General features: G+C 38.4%; 1 protein-coding gene across 3 annotated transcripts in view; it reads right to left on the bottom strand.

Annotated features, from left to right (window-relative positions):
- The window catches only part of GABRA4 (gamma-aminobutyric acid (GABA) A receptor, alpha 4), a 171,726-nt gene extending 149,301 nt beyond the window's left edge, over positions 1-22,425 (bottom strand). For 2 of the 3 annotated variants that reach the window (XM_006872683.1, XM_006872684.1), the window contains exons 1-2: positions 22,300-22,328; positions 21,700-21,818 (exon numbers count right to left, since the gene is read on the bottom strand). In XM_006872683.1, the coding sequence (XP_006872745.1) occupies positions 21,700-21,818; positions 22,300-22,328 (148 nt within the window). Of the gene's footprint in view, positions 1-21,699; positions 21,819-22,231 lie in introns of all 3 variants that reach the window. The other variant, XM_006872682.1, reaches the window with a different exon arrangement.
- Positions 22,426-22,870: the final 445 nt, after the last annotated feature.

The following is a 22,870-nucleotide window of genomic DNA, read 5'->3' as shown; positions in this document are numbered from 1 at the left end:
CCCCCGCAACAAGATGGATTGGCAAAGTGGCAGCATCCATGGACTCAAGCGTGGCAACAATTGTGAGGTTGACCCAGGATTGGGCAGTGTTTCGTTATGTTGTGCATAGGGTCATTATGAGTCAGTACTGACTCAATGGCACCTAACAACAACAACAATGGGTCAGAGACAATTCAACAACAATTAAAAGAGACATTGTATCTGACTGATATGTATAGCTTCTCTGGAACCAATCATAGGCCTTAAGTTTACTGAGAAAGAGTCCTGGTGTGGTGCTGTAGGATAAGCACTGTACTGCTAACCAAAGGGTTACCAACTCAAACCCACCAGTAACTCCGCGAACCTATACAGAGTTGGTATGAGTCATAACCAACTCAAAGGCAACTTAACAACAACATGCATTTAAGAACGAAAGCTTAGTGATTAAGTGCTTTAAAAAGGTGCAATGATTATGTGCTAGGCTGTTGATCGAAAGGTCAACAGTATAAACCCACTAGTAACTCAGCTGGAGAAAGATGTGGCAGTCCACTTTCCTAAATATCACAGCCATGGAGACCCTTGGGTGCAGTTCTCCTCTGACCTGTAGAGTTTCTAAGAATCGGAATCAACGCAAAGGCAGTGGGTTTGGTTTCTGGTTTTTATGCAACTAACAATAATTTTTAAGACACTTCCTCCATAGAAAAGGGTGGAAAAACACTCAACAAATTAGAGATACAATGGAAATTCCTTAACATAATTAAGGGCATATATGCAAAACCAAGAAGGAGCTCTGGTAGTGTAGGTTACGAATCAGGCTGCGAACCACAAGGTCAGCAGTTCGAAACTACCAGCTGTTCCGCGGGAGAAAGATGAGGCAGTCTGCTCCCGTAAAGATTTACAGCCTCGGAAACCCTGTGCAGGGTCGCTATGAGTCAGAACCGACTCCACGGCACATAACAACAACAAACAACAATGCAAAACCAAGAGTCAACACTACTCTCAATGGAGGGAAACTGAAAGCATTCCCGGTGTGAATGGGAATCAGACAGGATGCAGTTCATAACCCCTCCTATTTAATAAACTGCTGAAAGTCTTAGCAATAAAGGGAAATTAAAGGCTTTCAAACTGGCAAAGAAGAAATGAAACTCTATTTGTAGATGATATAATCCTAAATATAGAAAATACCAAAGACTCAGCAAGAAAATTCATGAAAATTAAAGAAAAGTGGAAGCATACAAGATCAACATATGAAAATCAGTCATATTACTTTACACTAATAAGGAGAACTCTGTAAAGGAAATTAATTACAATAGCTACCCAAAAGATGAAACTCTTAAGAATAAACCTAACTAGAGAAATAATATACCTATACAAATACAACTATCAAACACTACTACAAGAAACCAATAGACACTTACAAAAATAGAAGTATATACCATGCTTAGGAAGGTTTAACATTATGAAGACGTCAATATTACTCAAAGCCAACTATAGATATAATGCAATACCAATTCAGATTCCAGCATCAATCTTTAAAGAGATGGAGAAACTAATCAGTAACTTTATATGGAAAGGAAAGAGACCCTAGACAAGCAAAGCACTAATAAAAAAGAAGAACAAATTAGAAGTCTTCTTACTTCTCAATTTCAAAACCTGCCACAGTGGTCAAAATAGCCTGGTACAGGTACAATGAAACACACATAGATAAATGGAATAGGATTGAAGACGTAGAAGTTAATCTATACAAATACAGTCAAGTGATCATTGATAAAGGGACAAAACACATTAAATGGGGGAAGAGATAGTCTCTTCAATAAATGATGCTGGCAAAACAGGAACTCCATATGCATAAAAATGGAACAATACCCATAACTCATACCATTTACAAAACTGAACTCAGCATGGATTAAAGATCTAAATACAAAACCAAAACCATAAAGATCAACATTGAAACAATTTGTATGAATTTAGGGACTTTGCTATAATGCAGAAAGATACTATCAAACATAACTGAAAGCATACAAACAGCAAACTACAAAATAGATGTCTAGGACCTCCTAAAAATTAGATATTTATGAGCATCAAAATATTTCACCGAAAGGGTAAAAAGAGAAGCCACAGACATAGAATTTTCTTTCTTTCTTTTTTTTCTCCAAATGACCAATCAGACAAGGGACTAATCTCTTAAATGTATAGAAAACTTCGTGAACGCAACAAGAAAAAGACCATCAATCCAATTTTAAAAGGGGAAGACGACATAAACAGACACTTCACAAGAGAAGACTTTCAGGTAGCTAACAACCATATGAAGGAATGCTCATGATCACTGGTCATTGTTCTTCTTGTTGTTGTTGTATAGTGCCAACAAGTAGGCACTATACAGCTGGTGAACTTGAACCACCGACCTTGCAGTTCAAACGGCTTTTCAGTCTGTCGCATTAACCCACAGCTCCACACCAGGACTGGTCATTAGAAAGATGCAAATCACTGAGATATTCTCTGACCCTAGTAGTAATAGCAAAGCTAAAACAAAACAAAACAAAAAAAACTAACTAAAACTAAAACAGAAAACAGCAATAGCTAGCAAGGTGTGGAGAGATTGGGAACCCTCTTACAATTGCTGGCAGGAATGTGAAATGGGGCAACCACTTTGGAAAATGGTATGGTGCTACCTCAAAAAACTGGAAATAAAAATTCCCTGTGACCCAGCAATCCTTCTTCTTGTTATGTGCCCTCAATGAATGTTGGCTCAGGACCAGGCAGTGCTTTGTTCTGTTGTACATAGGGTCGCTATGAGTCGGTACTGACTCCATGGCACCTAACAACAACAATCCATGTTCATGGTGGCACTATTCACAATAGCATAAAGATAGAAACAACCTAAATGCCCATCAACAGAAGAATGGGTAAACTAACTTTAGTACATACACACAATGGAATATTACGCAATTACGAAGAATAACGATGACTCTTCAAAATACCTGATAATATGGATGAACCTGGAGGACATTATGCTGAGTGCATGTAGTCAATCAAATATTCTTTGAGACTACTATTATAAAAAGTAAAGAAAAGCTTTTCATGCTGAAAGAAACATTCTTCGATGGGGAGGGAGGGAAAAGAGGAAGGGTGGAGTAATTCACTAGTTTAAGGATAGGTATGTGTTAACATGGGTGGTGGAGAAGATAATTAAAAGTAAATAAATAAAACCCCGCAGATTAAAAAAAGAAGAAGATATTTATCTAGGATCACCAAAACAACCTATGTTTTGGAATATGCTAAAACAAAAAGTCCTGCTCGTAATAATAATAGTAATAAAATCTTCTTAATTCCTACTTTAGAATTAGACAAAATGCATATCTATTTGTAATTCACATATGCCTGTAAGTTTTCCATATTTGCTATATGAAGTCTTTTGGAAATATTCACAACTATTTAGAATTCATGAGCATTAATTGCAAAGATAGATAGTAGATAGATAGATAATAGATAGATAACTCATTCATACAGTTTTTTTTTTTTTTTAAATGTAAGTCATTTTAATTTAAAAGAAGACACTTCCTTTAATATTACTGTTTAGGATGTTGTTCAAATTAACATTGCTGTTGTTTTTGTTATGTGTCTTCGAGTCAGTTCAGACTCATAGTGACCCTGTATAGGGTTTCAAAGGAGAGGCTGGTGAGCTTGAACCACTGACCTTGCTGTTCACAATGACCTTGCAGTCCAGCTCATTAATCCACAGTGCCACACCAGGACTCCCTTAGTAAGAGCTTAATTACATTAAAACCGATAATTTGGAGCTTGGAAGGACTTCTTCTCATAATTGTATATGCATTTGCATTACATAAAATCAAAACAAAAAACACTGCCTTCAAGTTCAATTAAAATTGTATTTCTCTGGTCACAGGAAAACTGTTTTTAATCCCTGAAGTAAGGTGAAGAGTCCTTAAAAACAACTCAGGTGATCTTCAGCAGTCTTTGAAAGAAAGAGCCAAGACCACCAAGATCAAATTCAAGGTAATTGCTCTCATCTAATTAATGAATCTAGGTGGCTTGGAAAGTGGGAAGGCAATTAACAATGTATCAGATAACTTACCACTGTTTACTTTACATTAGCAGTACAGAACTAATAAAGGACATCACTTCTTAATTACTTCTTCAAGTACAATGTCTAATTTGCTGTCACATTAGGAGGAAGACTTAAGTTAGTTTTGCTGATGCCAAGTTTTGTTCTCTACATTACCTCTTTAGATATGCACTTAAAACATTTCCAACTTTTCAGCCACCTGGATCTGTGTGTCATGCTACATCTTACAAAATATTACAATAAAAAATATTCTTTAGGAACATATTTAAATAAACCTCTAATCTTGTCTGTGTCTATATTTACAAAATATAGAGATACCAGCTTTGCTAATATTAAATAAAGACAACAGGTATGTATTAATATCATTACTAACAAAGCAGAAAACTCTAGAAAGCCCAAGAATTTTTAGTTACTTTTTGTTGTTGTTGTTCAGTGCCCTTCTATCAACTCTGTGTAGGGTTTCCAAGGATTAGTCGGTGAGATTCAACTGCCAACCTTGTTATTGTTGTTCTTAGGTGCCATCAAGTCTGTACCGACTCATAGGGACCCTATGCACAACAGAATGAAACAATGCCCGATCCTGGGCCAATCTCACAATTGTCGCCATGCTTGAGCCCACTGATGCTGCCACTTTGACAATCCATATCGCTGGGGATCTTCCTCTTTTTCTCTGACCTTCCACTTTACCAAACATGATAACCTTCTCTAGCAACTGGTCCCTCCTGACAATATGTCTGAAGTATGAGAGATGAAGTTTGGCCATCCTGGCCTCCAAGGAGAACTCTGACTGCACTTCTTCCAAAACAGTTGGTTCTTTTGGCAGCCCATGGCACTTTCAATATCCTCCTCCAACACCTAACTCAAAAGCATCAATTCCTCTACAGTCTTCCTTAGTCACTGTCCAGCTTTTGCATGTATAAGAGGTTACTGAAAATACCATGGCTTAGGTCAGGCACACCTTATTTCTCAAGCTGACATCTCTGCTCATCAACACTTTAAAAAGGTCTTGTGCAGCAGATTTGCCTAACGCAATATGAGGTTTGATTTCTTGACTGCTGCTCCCATGAGTGTCGATAGTTGATCCAAGAAGAATGAAGTCCTTGACAACTTCAATCTTTTCTCCATTGATAGGAACATTGTTTATTGGTCCAGTGGTGAGGATATTTGTTTTCTTGACATGATATGCAATCTATACCGAAGACTGTACTTTTTGATCTTCATCAGTAAATATTTTAAGTCCTCTTCATTTTCAGCAAGCAAGGTTGTATCATCTGCATATCGCAGGTTGTTAATGAATCTTCCTCCAATCCTGATGCCACATTTTTCTTCATCTAACCCAACTTCTCGGATTATTTGCAACCTTGTGGTTAGTAGTTCATTAAATACCCTACAGTGTCTTACCAAGACTCAATTACTTAGATGATATTAAATATTACTGATTATTGGAGTGGCATTGTGGGATAAAGCACTGGTTTTCAAGGTCATTTTGTCAGTAGAAAAATATAAACAGTATGATAAAATAAGGGCAAAAGATGAAAACAGACAATTCTTGAAGAAAAATTATTGTGACTCAATAAGATTTGACTAGATGGTTAATCATATTAATTATCAAAAAATTCAAAGCATTTCACAGTGAAATACCATCTTTAGTATTCTAACAGTATCATTGATGCATTTAAATTGTGGTGTTGCTGAATATTGAATATACGATGGACTTCCAGAACAAATAAATCTGTCTTGGAGGAAGTAAGGATAACAAGACTTCTCAAGTACTTTGCCCATGTTATCAGGAGGGACATGATTCTAGGTAAAGTAGATGGTCAGCAAAAAACAAGAACACCCTCAGTGAATAGATTGACTCAGTGGCTGAAATAATGGGCTAAAATATTACAATTGTGAGGGTAGTAAAGGACCAGGCAGTTCTTTGTTCTGTGGTACATAAGGAAGCTATGAGTTAGAGCTACTTGATGGTACCTAACAATAACAATGAAAATAAATAAAAATAGGTATGTTGTTTTTGTTGTTAAGTACAGTAGAGTCACTTCCAACTAAAAGCGACTGTCTAGGATTTCTGAAGAGCAGTTGGTGAATTTGAACTGCTGACCTTGCAATTCAAACCAACATTGCAGTCCAGTGCTTAATCTATGGTGGTGTTAATAAGTTCCAACTCATAGCTACCCTGTTTCCAAGGTTTCTGAGGCTTAAATCTTTGTGAGAGCAGAAAGCCTCATCTGTCTCTCACAGAGCAGCTGGCCTTGTGGTTCACAGTCCAGCGCTTATCCTGTGGAGCCACCATGATCTTATATATGTTTTTTGTTGTTAGGTACTATCAAATCAGTTCCAACTCAAAGCAGCCTTATGCACAACAGAATGAATCACTGCCTTGTCTGTCAGCAACCTCACAATCATTGTTACACTTGAGCCCATTGCTGCTGCCACTGTGTCAATCAATGTCATTGGAGATGTCCTTCTCCAGGGACTGGTGTCTCCTGATAATATGTCCAAAGTCTTAGAGGTGAAGTCTTGCCATCTGGGCTTCTCGGGAGCATTCTGGCTCTACTTCCTCCAACTCAGATTTATTTGTTCTTCTGCCAGTTCATGGTACTTTTAATATTCTTTTCCAGCACCATAAATCAGTTGCATCTTCTATGATCTTCCTTATTCACTGTCTAGCTTTCACATACATATGAGGCTATTGAAAATGAGATGGCTTATATCAGGCACACCTTAATTGTCAAACTGACATCTTTCCTCTTGAACACTATAAAGAGGTCCTATGCAACAGATTTTCCCAATGCATTTTAACTGCTGCTTTCATGAGTGCCTATGGCTGATCCAAGCAAACTGAAGTCATTGACAACCTCAATCTTTTCTCCATTTATCATGATGTTATTTATTGGTCCGGTGGTGAGGATTTTTGTTTTCTTTACATTGAGGTGCAACCCATATTGAAGGCTGTGGTCTTTGATCTTCATTAGTATTTTAAGTCATCTTCACTTTCAGCAAGCAAGTTTGTATCATTTGCATATCACAGATTGTTAATGAGTCTTCCTCCAATCCTGATGCCATGTTCTTCTTCAAATAATCCAGCTTCTTAGCTTATTTGCTCAACATACAGTTTGAATTGTTGTTAAGTGCTGTTGAGTCAGTGGTTCTGACTCATAGTGACTTTAAACATGGTTTCTGAGGAGTGGCTAGTGAATTTAAGTTGTTGACCTTGTGGTTCAAAGTGACTTTGTGGTCCAGTGCTTATCCTATAGCACTACACCAGGGCTCCACAGATTGAATAAGCATGATGAAAGAACACCACCCTGGCACTCATCTTTCCTGAATTTAAACCATTCATTGTCCTCTTGTTCTGTTTGAATGACTGCTTCTTGGTCTATGCATAGGTTCCTTATTAGCACAATTAATTGTTCCAGAATTTAAATTCTCTGCAAGCTATCTTGTCCCATAGCTTATCATGATCCATAAAGCAAAAGCCGATGCAGTCAATAAAGCACAAGTAAACATCTTTCTGGTACTGTCTTCTTTCAAGCAAGATTCATCTGATGTTAGCAATGATGTCCCTCATTCCATGTCCTTGTCTGAATCTCATTTGAATCTCTTGCAGTTCCCTGTCAATGTACTGTTGTAGACATTTTTGAATGATCTTTAGAAAAATTTTATTTGTACATGATACTAATGATATTGTCTGATGATTTCCACATTCTATTGGGTCACTTCTCTTTTAAATTGTTACAAATATGGATCTTTTACAATCAGTTTTCCAGGCAGATGTCTTCCAAATTTCTTGGCACAGATGAGTAATTGCCTCCATTGCTACATAAATACGTTGAAACATTGCAATGTATATCACATCTATGTATCTGTTATTGTTAAGTGCCCTCTAGTTGGTTCCAAATTGCAGCAACCCTGTATAGGGTTTCCAAGGAACAGCTGGTGAGTTTGAACTGCCAACCTTGTGGTTTGCAGTCCTGTGTTAATCCTCACAAAGTCTATGGTTCTAGCCCACCAGTGACTTTGGGGAGAAAAGATGAGATTTTATGTTCCCACAGAGATGTGAAGTCTCAGAAACCCTGTACTGGGTCTTTATGAGTTGGAACTGACTAGACAGCACTTAACAACAACAACAACACACACACATATATGATATATATGTTGTTGTTGTTGTTGTTGTTGTTACGTTCCATTGAGTCTGCTCCAACTCATAATGACCCCATATAGGTTTTCTGAGTAGTAGTTGGTGGGTATGAATCACAGACCTTGCGGTTAATAGTCCAGTGCTTATCCTACAGCCTATCACCAGAACTCCATATTACATGAGGGGGCTTCAAAAAACTCATGAAAAAAATTGAATTAAAATACAATGGCATTTTTCCATGAGCTTTCTGAAATCCTTTCATGAGTATGTATGTATGTATGTGAATGTATATGAATATATAACTGTTAAGTGCCATCAAGTTAGTTCCAACTTATAGGGACCCTGTATAGAGTTTCCAAAGAGTGGATGGTGGGTTTAAACTGTTGATTTGCAATTAGCAGTCCAGTTTCCAAAGAGCAACTTGTTTGAACTGTTGCCCTTGCAATTCACACTGACCTTGCAATCCAGTGCTTATCCTATAGCTCCACAACAGTATGATAGATAGACAGATGATAGATAGATAGATAGATAGATAGATAGATAGATAGATAGATAGAGATGATAGATAGATAGACAGACATATATATGTGTGTGTGTGTGTATGTTTATATTTAAGTTTGTATTTATATCTATGTTTATATATTCAAGTTCTAAAAAGTATGTAGGTCTTACATTCATTGTGGATGGAAATTTGTAAAACCATCATGCAAAGCAGTTTGGCATTCTCTCATCAAACTGAACTCCCACTTACAATAAACCCAGAGAAATCCATTTTGGGTTACATATGCAAAGGAAACTTTGCACATTTACAGCAGGCTTTCTGAGCCAGCATATTCTCAGGAACACAATCTTAGAAAAAGCACAATATCTACTGCCAACAGAGCAGATGAATAAGCTGATTCCTATGCAATGGGAATATCCTATTGAATCATAATGAATTATCTAGAGCAATATGCAACATTAAGAATGAATATTAATATAAAATTAAGTGAAATGTAGCAAACGTTTTTAGAAATATCAAGTTCAAAACAATTAAAAATTTAAAATGTACTTATAAAAAGTGAAGATACATAAAGCTGTACTGAAAGTAAAGCAAGAAAATAATTTTAAAAGGATTCAGAATGGTGTTTATATTGTGGGTGGATACAGTAGAAAAATAAAATGTAGAGGGCCACATAACAGAATAAAACTAACTTGTCAAGGTCCTAGTCTTTGAGCTGGCTAATGGTTTGATTTTTACTATAAGGAATGAATAAATACATTGATGTATAAATGGGTGGATGTTTAAAAAGAAGGCTCTGAATTAGCCAATAATGAGTTTGTAATGAGTCTGGGATTATTAATTCAGAATCCAAATCTGTGCACCTGATGTTTATTAGCAAATAAATATATAAACAAGGTCTAGCAAATAAAGCAGCGATTTGTGGAATTATACACAAATGTTATTTAATACATTTCATCTAATGGAAATTCAACCAGAGAAATCCTTCCAGTAACTTCTGATCTCACTCCCAGTAGAAGCCAAGCCCTTACAGCACTACAAATCTCTGTAAAGCATCTTTCATCCCGTTGCCTATTTCCATCTTATTCCTTTGTCTCATTAAAGTTCACTGTGGTGCAGTGGGTTAACCATTTAACTGCTAAACAAAAGGTTGGCAGTTCAAACCCATGAGCCAAGATAAGGCAGTCTGCTTCCGTATAGATTTACATCCGCCGAGACCCTACAGAGCAGTTCTACCCAAAGGCAGTGCGTTTGGTTTATTTTATGGTAGACACACTTGATCAGCAAGTTTGCGCTTCAAATTCTTAATCAGAAGACCCGACCCCAAATATGCCTTACTATCTTACCTACTTGGGATCATTGTTCAACTACTCCACTCTCCATTTAGTCTTCTCTAATTACCTTCATTAAAACTGCAAGTTCCTCCCATACTTTAATAGCAATTAGTGACATCGGATGCACTTATATTTTACTTATTTCTCTTGATTATTTTGTTTCTCCAGGAAAATATAAGCTCATGAAGGCAGAAAATTGTATCTCTACTTTTCAAATCCCCAATGCAATCCTAGAACAGTGCTAGGAACATAGTAAAATATTAACAAAAATTTGATACATAAGAACAAATTAATTATATCTATGTGAACAGTCATTATTGATCTTAATATCTAGGAAGTATTTGATAATGGTGTCCCATTCCTCTTTCCTATCACACGCAGTTTTCTTGACTTCTGTAACTTTGCACTCATTTTCCCTACTATGTCACTGTCTCCTCTTTCTATTTTTTTCCTTTGGTAATTGTACATTTTCTGCCCTTCCTCAAATGTTGACATTCCTGGGTACTTAGTATTGGTCTTCCTTCACTTCATTCTCTCTGCATCAATTCTCATAGCTTTATATGCTGATGACTCGCTTGTATATCACTAGACACTTCTCATCTTAGCTCCAGATAATGACCACTAGGATGCAACACATGCATCCTAAGCTCCACATGCCCAAACATGAACTTATGATACCCCCGTTACTGCTCTTTCTTCAGTCTTCCCCAACTTTCAATGAACCCATTCTCATCCAGTTTCTAAAAGTAGCTATCTGAGAGTTATTTTTATTTCTTCTTTTCCTTTGCCACTCCAGCCAGTCCAATACTAATTGTTTGTTTAATTATATCTCCAGAAAAAATCTCACTTTATCCAATTATATCATTCTTTATTATGTTGTTGTTAAGTGCTGTCAAGTCGATTACAACCCATAGTGACCCTGAATAGGGTTTCCAAGGAGCAGGTGAGCTTGAAACACCGACCTTGCAGTTCAAATGACTTTACAGTCTGGCGCATTAGCCCAAAGCGCCACACCAGGATTCCACAAGACACCATCAATCTATTATTATCACCAAAGAAGTTTTTTCATTGCTTCCCCTGCTTCCAACATGACTACACTTCCATTTCTTCATGTAGCAGTGATAGGAAAGGCATTACAATTAATTTAATAATGCCATCCCTCCAGTACACATTAATGGTTTCTAGTTTCACTACCTGAGTAATCTACTCTCCTTTACACAATCTTCAAAGACCTTGCTTGATTTAATCTCTGCCTACCTACCACCTTGTTCGGTGAGTTTTTTCCTCTTGCTTTATTTCTACAACCACACTAGATTCTTCACAATGTCTAAGTCACACAAATCTATTTTCTATATTAAGATCTTTGTACTTGTTACTTTCTGTTTGAGAAATTTTCTTCTGTTTTTTTTTTTTTTTTCCATTCCTGGTAACTTTAGGTCTCAATTTAAAAGTAATTTGCTTGAAAGTAATTAGCCCAGTTGACTTATGGACCATGCAAACATCAGTCTCAATAATTATGAGACCAGAAGAAATGGATGGTACCCAGCTACTGCTGCCAACTGCTCTGGAAGTGGTTGCATTAGAAGGTTCTGAATAGAATGAGACAAAAATGTGGAACAAAACTCAAAATCAGAAAAAAGACCAGGCTACTGGTTAGATAGATATTAGTGGAACCCCTAAGACTATGACCCTTAGTCACATTTCAGGTATGAAAACGAACTCACACTCAGAGGTCAACATTTAACTGTCAAACAATGGACAGTTCTATAAAGAAAACAATAACACACACCTAAGAATACTCAAAAGCACTGCTTTCAGTATGGATTACATCTCAATGTAAAGAGAACAAAAATCCTCACCACTGGAGCAATATCAACGGAGAAAAGATTGAAGTTGTCAAGGACTTCATTCTTCTTGAATCAACTATCAACACTCATGGAAGCAGCAGTCAAGAGATCAGACGATGTATTGCATTAGGCAAATCTGCACAAAACCTTTTTAAAGTGTTGAAGAGCAAAGATGTTAGCTTGAGGACTAAGGTGCACCTGACTCAAGCCATGGTATTTTCAATAACCTCATATGCATGTGAAAACTGGACAGTGGATAAGGAAGACCGTAGAAGAATTGATGATTTTGAATTATGGTGTTGGAGGAGAATATTGAAAGTGCCATGGGCTGCCAAAAGAACCAATAGATCCGTTTTGGAAGAAGTGCAGCCAGAGTGCTCCTTAGAGGCCAAGATGGCCAAACTTCATCTTTCATACTTTGGGCATATTGTCAGGAGAGAACACTCTCTGGAGAAAGATATCATGTTTGGTAAGATGGAGGGTCAGAGAAAAAGAGGAAGACCCCCAACGAGATGGATTGGCCAGGTGGCAGCATCAATGGACTCAAATGTGGCAACAGTAGTGAGGTTGGCGCAGGATCGGACATTGTTTCGTTCTGCTGTGCATAAGGTTGCTATGAGTCGGTGCCGACTCGATGGCACCTAACAACAACAACGACAAGAATACTCAACAATTTGAGACTAACAGGTCAGTATTTACCTAAGGACAAAATTCAGAAGGGTTAGGAAAAGAGGAGGAATGTCCCGAGGAAGTGGGATATATAATGTGACACTGTGAGAACTGCAATCAGTGAAATGAAACAAAATGTGTATGCGGAGTAGATAATTGATCTGCTCTATAAACATTCACTCAATTCACAATAACAAGCTAAATTAATAATAATAAAAAGTAAAAAGCTTTTCTTGAAAGAATAGAAATGGATCTCTCATCCAATTTATTTTTTTCCAATTCAACAATTTTTAAAATTTTAACTATACAAATTCATGAATGAAACAGAATCTCAAAAAATATTTAATGCTATATGAGTCTACGAAGTGTTATTCTCAGTATCAAATATCAGATAGTATATAGCTCAACCAACTTTTATGTTCTCATTTTTGCTAGACATAGGCAAAATCATTTATAGTCCAAGCCTTTTATATGCAAATTAAAATGACCAGAACTAAATATCATTAAAATGAGGTACTTCAATTAATTTTAAACCAGAGTTTTGAATAGCAGTGCAAAACATGATATTACCCTGCATTTCAGTCAAAATCCAATTTATTTTTCATCTTAGCATCATATTTGACTATTCATTAGAATTTTAGTGTAATTATTTTGTTGTTCTTTGCTATTATATATGCTAAACAGTTAAGAACCATTCAGAATGCTATCCTAACAACCTAACATTGTTCTTGACAGATGGTAGGCTTGATACACACTGGTTCAACAACTGAATGAATGAATGAGTTTGTTGAATCAGTAAAGAATGAGGTTACGTTTTTCTGCTAATTTGGGAATTTGAAATGTTCTATTAATCTGTATATTTCAAAATACACTATCTATTAGCATTCAATAAAGTTAACACACAGCACATTACATTTTAAATGAGACTATAGATAAGTTCCACTACTCGTATGTTGGTTTGTTGCACTGTGGTGGCTTGTGTGTTGCTATGATGTTGGAAACTATGTCACCAGCATTTTGAATACTGACAGAGTCACTTCTAAGGGACAGGTTTCAGCAGAGCTGACAGATTACGACAGACTAAAAAGAAAGAGAGGCAAACTACTTCTGAATGTTTAGCCACTGAAAACCTTCTGAACAGCAGCAAAACACTGTCAGATAGCACCAGAATATTAATATTGCAACATGATGAATTTGTTGTTGTTACGTGCCGTCAAGTCAATTCCGACCCATAGCCACCCTGTATAGGGTTTCCAAGGAGCAGCTAGTAAGCTTGAACCACTGACCTTGCAGTTCAAGTGACTTTCTAACCTGACACATTAGCCCACAGTGCCACACCAGGACTCCAACATGATGAATAGCACTAGAATATTGTCAGATATAGTGCTGGGAGTCAGGTTGTCAAGCACTCAAAATATGACAGGGGAAGAGCTGCCTCCTTAAATTAGAGTTGACTACGATGACACGAATGGAGTAAAGCTTTAGGAACCTTCATTTGCTAATGGGGCACAACTCAAAATAAGGAGAAACAGCAGCAAATATCTGTTGATAATTGGACAAAGAATGTGTGAAGTGTGAATCTGGTAAAACTGGAAGCTGTCAAAAATGAAATGGAACACATAAACATCAATATCCTAGGCAATAGTGAGCTGAAATGGACTGGCATTGGCCATTTTTAATGACAAATTGAAGAGGAATGGCATCAACACTGAACCAATGAATAATATCATGATAAATGAAGAAAAGACTGATGTTGTCAGAGACTTCAATTTGCTTGTATTCACCATCAACACTCATGACAGCAGCAGTCAAGAAATCAAACGATGTATTTCATTAGGCAAATCTGCTGCACAAGACCTCATTAAAGTGTTCAAGAGCAAAGACGTCAGTTTAAGGACTTAAGTGCTCCTGATCCAAGCCATGGTATTTTCAATAGCCTCATATGCCTGCAAAAGATGGATGAGTAGGTGAATAGTAGAATAATAGATATATTTGAGTTATGGTGCTGGAGAAGAATATTAAAGGTGGTATGGGCTGTCAGAAGAACAAACAAATCGATGTTGGAAGAAGTATGAGACGGCTCCTTAGAAACCATAATGACCAGACTTTATTTCTCATACTTTGGACATATTATCAGGAGAGACCAATCCCTGCAGGAGAATATCATGCTTGGTAAATAGGAGGGACAATATGGATTGGCACAGTAGAAGCAACAATGGGCTCAAATGTAGCAGCAAATATGAGGATGGAGTAGGACCAGGCAGTGTTTACTTCCACTGTACATAAGGTCGCTATGGGTGGGACTTTACTCAACAGCACCTAACAACAACAAGATAGATGATTTGAAAATATTGCAAGAATATTTTAATTTGTATGTGAAGAATATTCCAAGAATAACTAAATATGTCAAATTTCCTATAACAACAACAAGATAGATGATTTGAAAATATTGCAAGAATATTTTAATTTGTATGTAAAGAATATTCCAAGTATAACTAAATGTGTCACATTTCCTATGTGTGCTTTTTCACTTAAAAATGCAATTTGTTGTTGTTGAGTACCAAGGACTTAAGTCCAACTCATAGCCATCCTTTATAAGGTTTCTGAGACTTTAAAATTTTTTTTTGCAGTAGCAGAAATCCTCATCTTTCTCTCACACAGCAGCTAGAACTGTTGACCTTGTGGTTTGCAGCCCAGTACTTATCCTACAGTGACCATGCTCTCAAAAATGAATTTTTTTTGTTGTTGTTTTATGGTGCCATCAAGTCAGTTCTGACCCATAGCAACTGCATGCATAGCAGAATGACACGACCTGGTGCCACACCATCCTCACCACTGTTGTTACGTTTGAACCCATTGCTGCTGCATATCAGTCCATATCATTGGAAGTTTTCCTCTTTTTTGCTAACCCTCCACTTTACCTAGCATGATGTGTTCCCTCCTGATAACATGTCCAAAGTACAAGTAACAAAGTCCCGCTATCTTGGTTTCTAAGGAGCATTCTGGCTGTACTGAAATGCAAAGCGCAATTATAATGAAAGGTCTCATTTCCCTCTTTTGTGGAAAATCCAGTTGTTCTTATTTCAGTGACCTACTTAACTTAGTAACAGCAAGGTATATTCAGGAGAATTTGGTAGTTGATGCACGAAAGCCTTAAAGTAGATGTAGCAATAGGCCAATTGCCTCACTCAGGGTCAGAAGATTAGAGTTGTAGCTTTCTCAATTATTAGCTATCTTGGTCATTTCATTGGCATTTTCTCCTATAACAGAGGGATGTTCGTGACCTGCTTCTCTGTTTGTGTTGTTGTGATAAACTTAGTAGGTATTGCATGTGAAGATGTTTTCAAAGTTATTGAAGACTTCATTATATGTAATGTTATTATGTTAGTGAACAGCCTTGCAAAATTTACCCTAATACTTCTTTCCCATTTCAGAGAGGTTATCAAGTGAATATAAGGCAACCAACTAAATCTGACATATTTATTACTCTAAGTCATGTGTTCTCAAAAGATGGGGATGCACAACAGGTTGTGCAACTCTTCACTCAATGGAAAGTGGGTCTGGGCAGCCTTCTTAGATTTTCTCCTGGTAGTTCATACTTCAGCTTTACATTCTTAAGGTGATGGTAACAGCTGCTGAAAGTTCAGGATAATTATATGGAGGAATGGTTTTCTAGCTCCTTTGTGGAAGAATTCACATGCGTGTCACTCCTAATAGGAGAAAGCTACTTCAGAATGAGAACACACTGGATTTGCCAGTGGCTGAAAGAACTAAATCCCCTCAGGAAATTCAATGCAGCTTCACTCATCATCCTTCCTATCTCTTCTCACCTTTCCCTTTTTCTCCTCAATGGGAGAAAGTGAGAGACAAGGAAGAAGAGATCCTGAAGAGTTGAGGATCACTTTAGCTTCTTTTCTTTCCCTAGTACATGCTGTGCTAAGGAGTTAAAAAGAAGTAATTTCGTTTCCAAATCCATTTCAGTCCCTGCCTGGCCTACTGGGCAATTACAAACCATCTAATTTCAATTCAAATCTTTGCTTTCAGATTTAATTTAAGTGGAATATAGCAAAGATGTGTCAACAAATATATAATAAATGTTCCACAAAGAACAGAAGCAGTAAGCATGTATTTATAGCATACAGGTCAAAACCTGAGTTGTTTTCATTTTACTTTTCAAATGTCAAACTTTCCACAAAGTGTAAAATATCAAAGAAGAGATCACACATGTGGCATCAAGGATTCTAGGATTACAATAGTTTTCTTAGTGTTGTCAGTGGTGCACATTGATAACAATCTAAACAGACTGCAGTTTTTTGTTTTGTTTTGTTTTGTTTTTGCAGGTGAGAATTACCATTCTTCTGTAACATTTGGAATACTACGCATTTACAGAGAATGACCCACTTCTAAAATATGAATCACATTTACCATAAATATTTATAAAAGAGTAAAAACAAAATAAAACAAAAACTTAGCATGCACGTCATAAATTTGTGGTGACTAATCAAATACTGGTGTGGCACTGCAGGATAAGCACTGGAATGCTAATCACAAGTTTGGCAGTTCAAACCCACCAGCCACTTCTCAGAACTGACTCAATAGCTCTTAACAACAACAACAATCAACTACTAATACCTGTAGTAAGGTGAATTCAACTCCTTACTATAAAAGTATAAAAGTCTCTCCAGGTAGGTAATGCATATGTTAGTTATGACCAGCAAAATGATAATAATGCCAATGTGACAGGTCAGCAATGGTGAACTTAACCAAAATCCAGTAAGAGTGCGGTAAAGCACTCAATTTCTAAATTCAGCAATGTTGAACTGAACCAAAATCCAGTAAAAGTGAGGTAAAGCACTCATTTTCTTACCTACGTAGGTAGATATGATGGGAGATGGTAAACCATAGAAAGGAACCACCTAAAACAAATTCTACCTTCCTTTTGCATTATACCTTATATTTTAACCAACTGGGAAGATATTATTTTCAACAGTTAATAATAAAATGATACCATTTCAGTTATAACTTCCCTTTAATTTATTTTCAGATACGTCAACTTAAATGCATTTTTAAACCGTATGATTTGTTACTTCTGTTATTTCCTGTTCTTTACTTGAAATGTCAGGTTTAAAATATTTATAGGCATATAAATCCTCTTTTATTGATATCCGTTAGTCTTACATGGTATCAAATCATCTTAAATATTCTCCATAAAACTATTTTTGATCTAAAATGATAATTTCCCAGTCACTTATTAAAGATCATGCATTGACAAATGATTCACTTCTCTAATGAAGTCTCTTCAGATTTGCATGAAAGTAAATGCAGTGTAGAGCAACCTACTCTTGGAGAGACAACAAGAAAAGAATCAGACTTTTTTATCCTTTTCATCCATCTTTACCACTGTCAACACATAAGGACTAAAGTAAAGCACTCAATGACTCCCCATGTATTCTTAATTAAAATCCAGAATACAATGGTCTGAAATTCCAAAGACCTGATGCCTGACTATCATTAATATGCTGTGTGTCCCTATATAAAGCACTTTCTCTTTCTAGTTTTCACTGTCTTCATCTGTTAAAGGAAAAGAAGATTAGATGGTCTCCAAAGAATCATCCAGCTCTATGCTGTCCCACTCTGCATCATCTCCAGTGAAGCTTTCTAATTTGAGATCTCATTACTCTAAAAGGAGCGATTATCTTCAGCCTATGGAGCCAGACTCCTTCCCTACCACATCTATAGCTGTTATTGTTGTTAAGTGCCATCGAGTCAGTTCCGACTCATAGCGACCCTGTATAGGGTTTCCAAGGAGCAGCTGGTGAGCTTGAACCACCAACCTTGCAGTTCAAATAGCATATCTAAGGATGACCTATTAATAGACTGTTCTATTCCTACAGTTCTACGTTTACATTCTCTATCTCCTACATACCCTAAATGCTGTTGTTGTTGTTGTTAAGTTCCATTGAGTTAGGACTCATAGGGACCTTGAATAGGGTTTCTGAGGAGCACTAGTAAGCTTGAACCGCCGACCGTGCAGTCTAGCGCATTAACTCACACCCCAAGATGAGAACTCCACATATAACAACATATCCTAAAAAGGAAGCTTTTAAATTCCTCTGTGCTGCTAATATTGTGTGATACTAATCACATAGTGTCTGATACCATACCTATCTGCAGAGTATGTCTTTTAAATGTCCAACCTGACCTGAGTTCATACACTGCCACTCAGTGACTATGTTACCTTGTTGTTGTTGTCTCTGAGTCGGTTTTGACTCATACTGACCCTGTAGTATAGAGTTTCTGAGGAGTGGCTGGTGGGTTTAATCTGTCTACATTGCAGCTCAAACTGACCTTGCAGTCCAGTGCATTATCCTGCAGCGCCACACCAAGGCTCCATGTTACTTCAGACAACTTATTTAACTTTCCAAGCCTCAATTCCTTCTATAAAATGGAGATGGTAACTTTTCTCTGAGCGATTTTTCTTTTAACAAGAACTAAGCATGAGCTCTGGTAGCGTAGCGGTTACGAATCGGGCTGTGAACCACAAGGTCAGCAGTTCGAAACTACCAGCTGTTCTGCAGGAGAAAGATGAGGCTTTCTGCTCCTGTTAAGATTTACAGCCTCGGAAACCCTGTACAGGGTCGCTGTGAGTCGGAACCTCCATGGCACACAACCACAACAACAAGCATGAGCTCTGGCAGTGTAGTGGTTACAAATCAGGCTGCTAATCTCATGGTCAGCAGTTCGAAACTACCAGCTGTTCCACAGAAGAAAGATGAAGCTTTCTGCTCCCATAAAGATTTACAGCCTTGGAAACCCTGTACAGGGTCACTATGAGTTGGAACCTCCACGGCATATAACAACAACAACAAACATGTTTGTAAAGTGTCTATTTAAATAAATTTAAATAATTGTTGGTCAGTATTATCATTATTTCTGCTGCTACTAGAATAGAAGCTCTTTTAAGATAGAACCCATGTCCTCCAATCTATTCCAACTCATAGCAACTCAATGTGACACAACAGAATTTCTTCATAGACTTTTCTAGGCTATAATTTTTATAGGAGCAGATTGCCAGGTTTTTCTGCTGCAGAGGGGCTCCCAAACCAAACTCACTGCCATTGAATGGGTTCTGTCTCAAAGAGACCCTGTATAGGTTTTCTGAGACTAAATCTTTAGAGGAGCAGATAGCCTCATCTTTCTCCAGAGGAATGGCCAATACATTTGAACCACCGACCTTGCAATTAGCAGTCTAATTGCTGGGTGGGTTCAAATTGTCAATATTTCTGTTAGCAGACTAGCACTTAACTGTTGTGCCATCAAAATTGGCATCACTTGGGGATGCTGAGGATGTGGACCACACTGGGTTACACAGTCAGAGGGAGTGAGGTCAAACGTGACTGTCGATACAATTTTTGTGCAGTGTTTCAGCAGAAATGTATTATTATTTATAAAAACATCCCTGAAGTTAGTTATAACAACAAAACATTTTTTACAAGCCCAGCTTACACAAACATTTTACCTACAAGGCTAAAGCTTCATGCTACTTTACTTCCCGAATGAGTTTCCATCTGAGCTGTCTTTATTACCCAATTACAATAATGCTTTGAAGCATGTGATTTTTGTTTGCACTTGCTACAATCACATGCCATTATTTTCATTGCTGCCCATATTTTTTAGTGTTGCTGACTTTATCAAATTATGTGGTGTTAAGTAGTATTTACGAATATGCAGCAATAACTTTTTTTTTGAGGATGAAGTAGCAATGACATGATAAGAAGAAAAGTCAAAAAGTTTCCACTCAGTTACGTAACTTAAAGTAGAAAGATTTTAAAACATTGTTAATATTCATATAATCTCAAAAGTATTACATTTAAGCAAATTACAACTACACTTATCACATCTTATTCTATGATTAAAATAGATAATAAACATTACTAAGGAGGCTGGTGGTGTAGTGGGTTACACATTGGGCTGCTAATCGTAAGGTCAGCAGTTCAAATCTACCAGACACTCCAAAGGGAGAAAAATGAGGCTTTCTGCTATCACAAAGATTTATAGCCCCTAGAAAAACAGTGGTGCTATGAGTCAGAACTGACTAGAAGATACACACCACCAAAAGATTCTGTATGGTCTGGTATGGGAGGAGGCCCATGGGGGCCGGGGGACGGAAGAAGTGACACCAACTCTAGTGATGCCACTTGCTGCCAGGGCTCATTTGTTGAGAGGTAAGTACCTCAGTGTAGTAGAAAGAATGGTGATTTTACAATCAAGAGACCTAGGAGAGCCTACAGGGGGACCCTAGCAAAAACTTCTTTTCTGAGCTGATCTGAAAGGGTGTTGGGGTTCAAAAATTATATCTTAAGACTTTAGTAAACCTAGTGGTTTAGCAACATGCTTGCCACCTAGGTGCTCTTGTTACATAAGGGAAAGAAATATGAGTATGAAAAAGAAAAATGGGACTGTTAATGCATGTGCTCACTATAAATATTTGTTGAAGGAGGAATAAATCTTATATAGCTCTGACTCTAAAGTCTTAGGAGGGAAACAAATGCCATTTCCCAAAAGAAAGTAAAAAATTCATCGCGCTGCAGAAGCGAACAGAAAGGCAATGGTTTCTTTCTAGCAAAGCAGAGAGCTTCGTGCCCTAGATTCCTGTCCTAGGTAGAACAATGGCCGAGGTTTTGGCAGAGGGACAAGCACATGGGAGGACAGGGAACTTCGGGTCAGATGCCTTAAGTGCAACTGGCTCTGCTCAAAGTAGCCATGGTCAGGAAAACTCTGCTCCCAGCAGGCAGCGCAACCCCACAGCTGTGCCCTCAGTTCCTATTTTTGACTCTTCCCCTCCAACCTCCCCCACCCAGCAATCAGGTCCCAGGAGGTAATTAGTGTGGGGGAGAGAGGAAGCCTCTGAGGGGGCAGGGAGATGAGAAAGTACGGGTGGGGGCGGCCCCTCTTGTCATAGGTCTCACGAAGAGAGGAGAGCGAGTGAGGAGAGAAAAAGAGAGAGAGAGAGAATTTTAATCTTTTTTTTTTTTTTGCACGTGAGGCATACCTAATGATATTCCCACAGACAGACAGACAGGCAAACGGAGAGATGGACAGACAGGACACATTTGCGCGTTTGAAATCGTTCATACCCCCAAATCCAGGACGCAGCCTGTTGTCATAACCATCGAGTAAACTGTCCAGGATGCGGGTAAAATTGTCCGGGCATAATTTCTCTTCCTTTTGGTTCTGTCCTGAGGATTCGTTTAAACTGAAAGAAAAAAAATATATATATATGCATTATTATTTTAAATCCACGGGGGCGGAAGGAAGTATTTTAAGAATTGAGCAGAGAACAGGTGGAAACAGGTTTATCTTTTGAAAAGAGTCCCTAGCCCCAAGCTAAAGGCTTAGCTGGGGTTTGGAAGAGGGGTAGAAAGAAATGGTCAAAAAGAGTGCACTTGGCAAACACGCACTCAAATACCCACGCTCTTCGCTTCTTGCACCCAACAACCCACATGCTTTCCGCATCTATGCGGTCACAGTCAACCCCGGCTCCCGAGGCTGATCTTCCATTGCGACTGGAGTGTCTGGTTGGCCCCGGGAGAGGCTTGGAGCCGGAGAGGGCCTGGGACTGGCCCCTATAACCCCACTCCCCATACCCTAGAGCCCCTGAGAACTCACCAAGCCGCCAGGCACAGGAAGTGCAGGAGGGCGAAACTGACCACAGCGGACATCGCGATAGCGGGCACCTTCTTGGCAGAAACCATCTTTGCAACATGCCATACTTTAAGCCTGTTCCCGTTTCCAGGCTCTCAAGATGCCCCGAACAGGGTGCGAGGAGAGGGCCGAGTGGCTCTGGGCGGCGTGCGCACACTTGCGCTCACACTCGCCCCGGCTCCGCAGCCCGAGCCGCGGTGGGCGTGTGTGTGCACGCGGGCTCGGGGGAGGCGGAACCTGTCTGTCCTCGCCCCAGCTTCTCACGCTGAGCTTTCCGTTTGTATGTGGAGCTGTGTATACGCAACACCCTTTCGTGACCGCACCTGAGGAGTCCAGGTTAACGTTGGCACACTTGCCAGCACGGCTGAGCAAGTTTGTCGCGAGGTTTAATGCTGGAGAACGAGGCGAGGGTCCCAGTCCCTCCAGCGCCGCAGCCAACCCCCATCCCCAAGCCGGTCCCCGCCCTCAACATTGTTCAACCTCCTCTTCTCCCTCTTATCCTCCCTCCCTCTGGGATTTGGAGCCAACCAATGAAGTTCGACTTTCCTTAGGTTGTGTGGGGACCTGTTTGTTTCCTGTACTAATTTTCAAGTCTGAAGGTGG

This window comes from Chrysochloris asiatica, unplaced genomic scaffold, assembly GCF_000296735.1.
Source record: "Chrysochloris asiatica unplaced genomic scaffold, ChrAsi1.0 scaffold00209, whole genome shotgun sequence".
Lineage (NCBI taxonomy): Eukaryota > Metazoa > Chordata > Mammalia > Afrosoricida > Chrysochloridae > Chrysochloris > Chrysochloris asiatica.
This window is presented reverse-complemented; position numbering and strand designations above follow the sequence as displayed.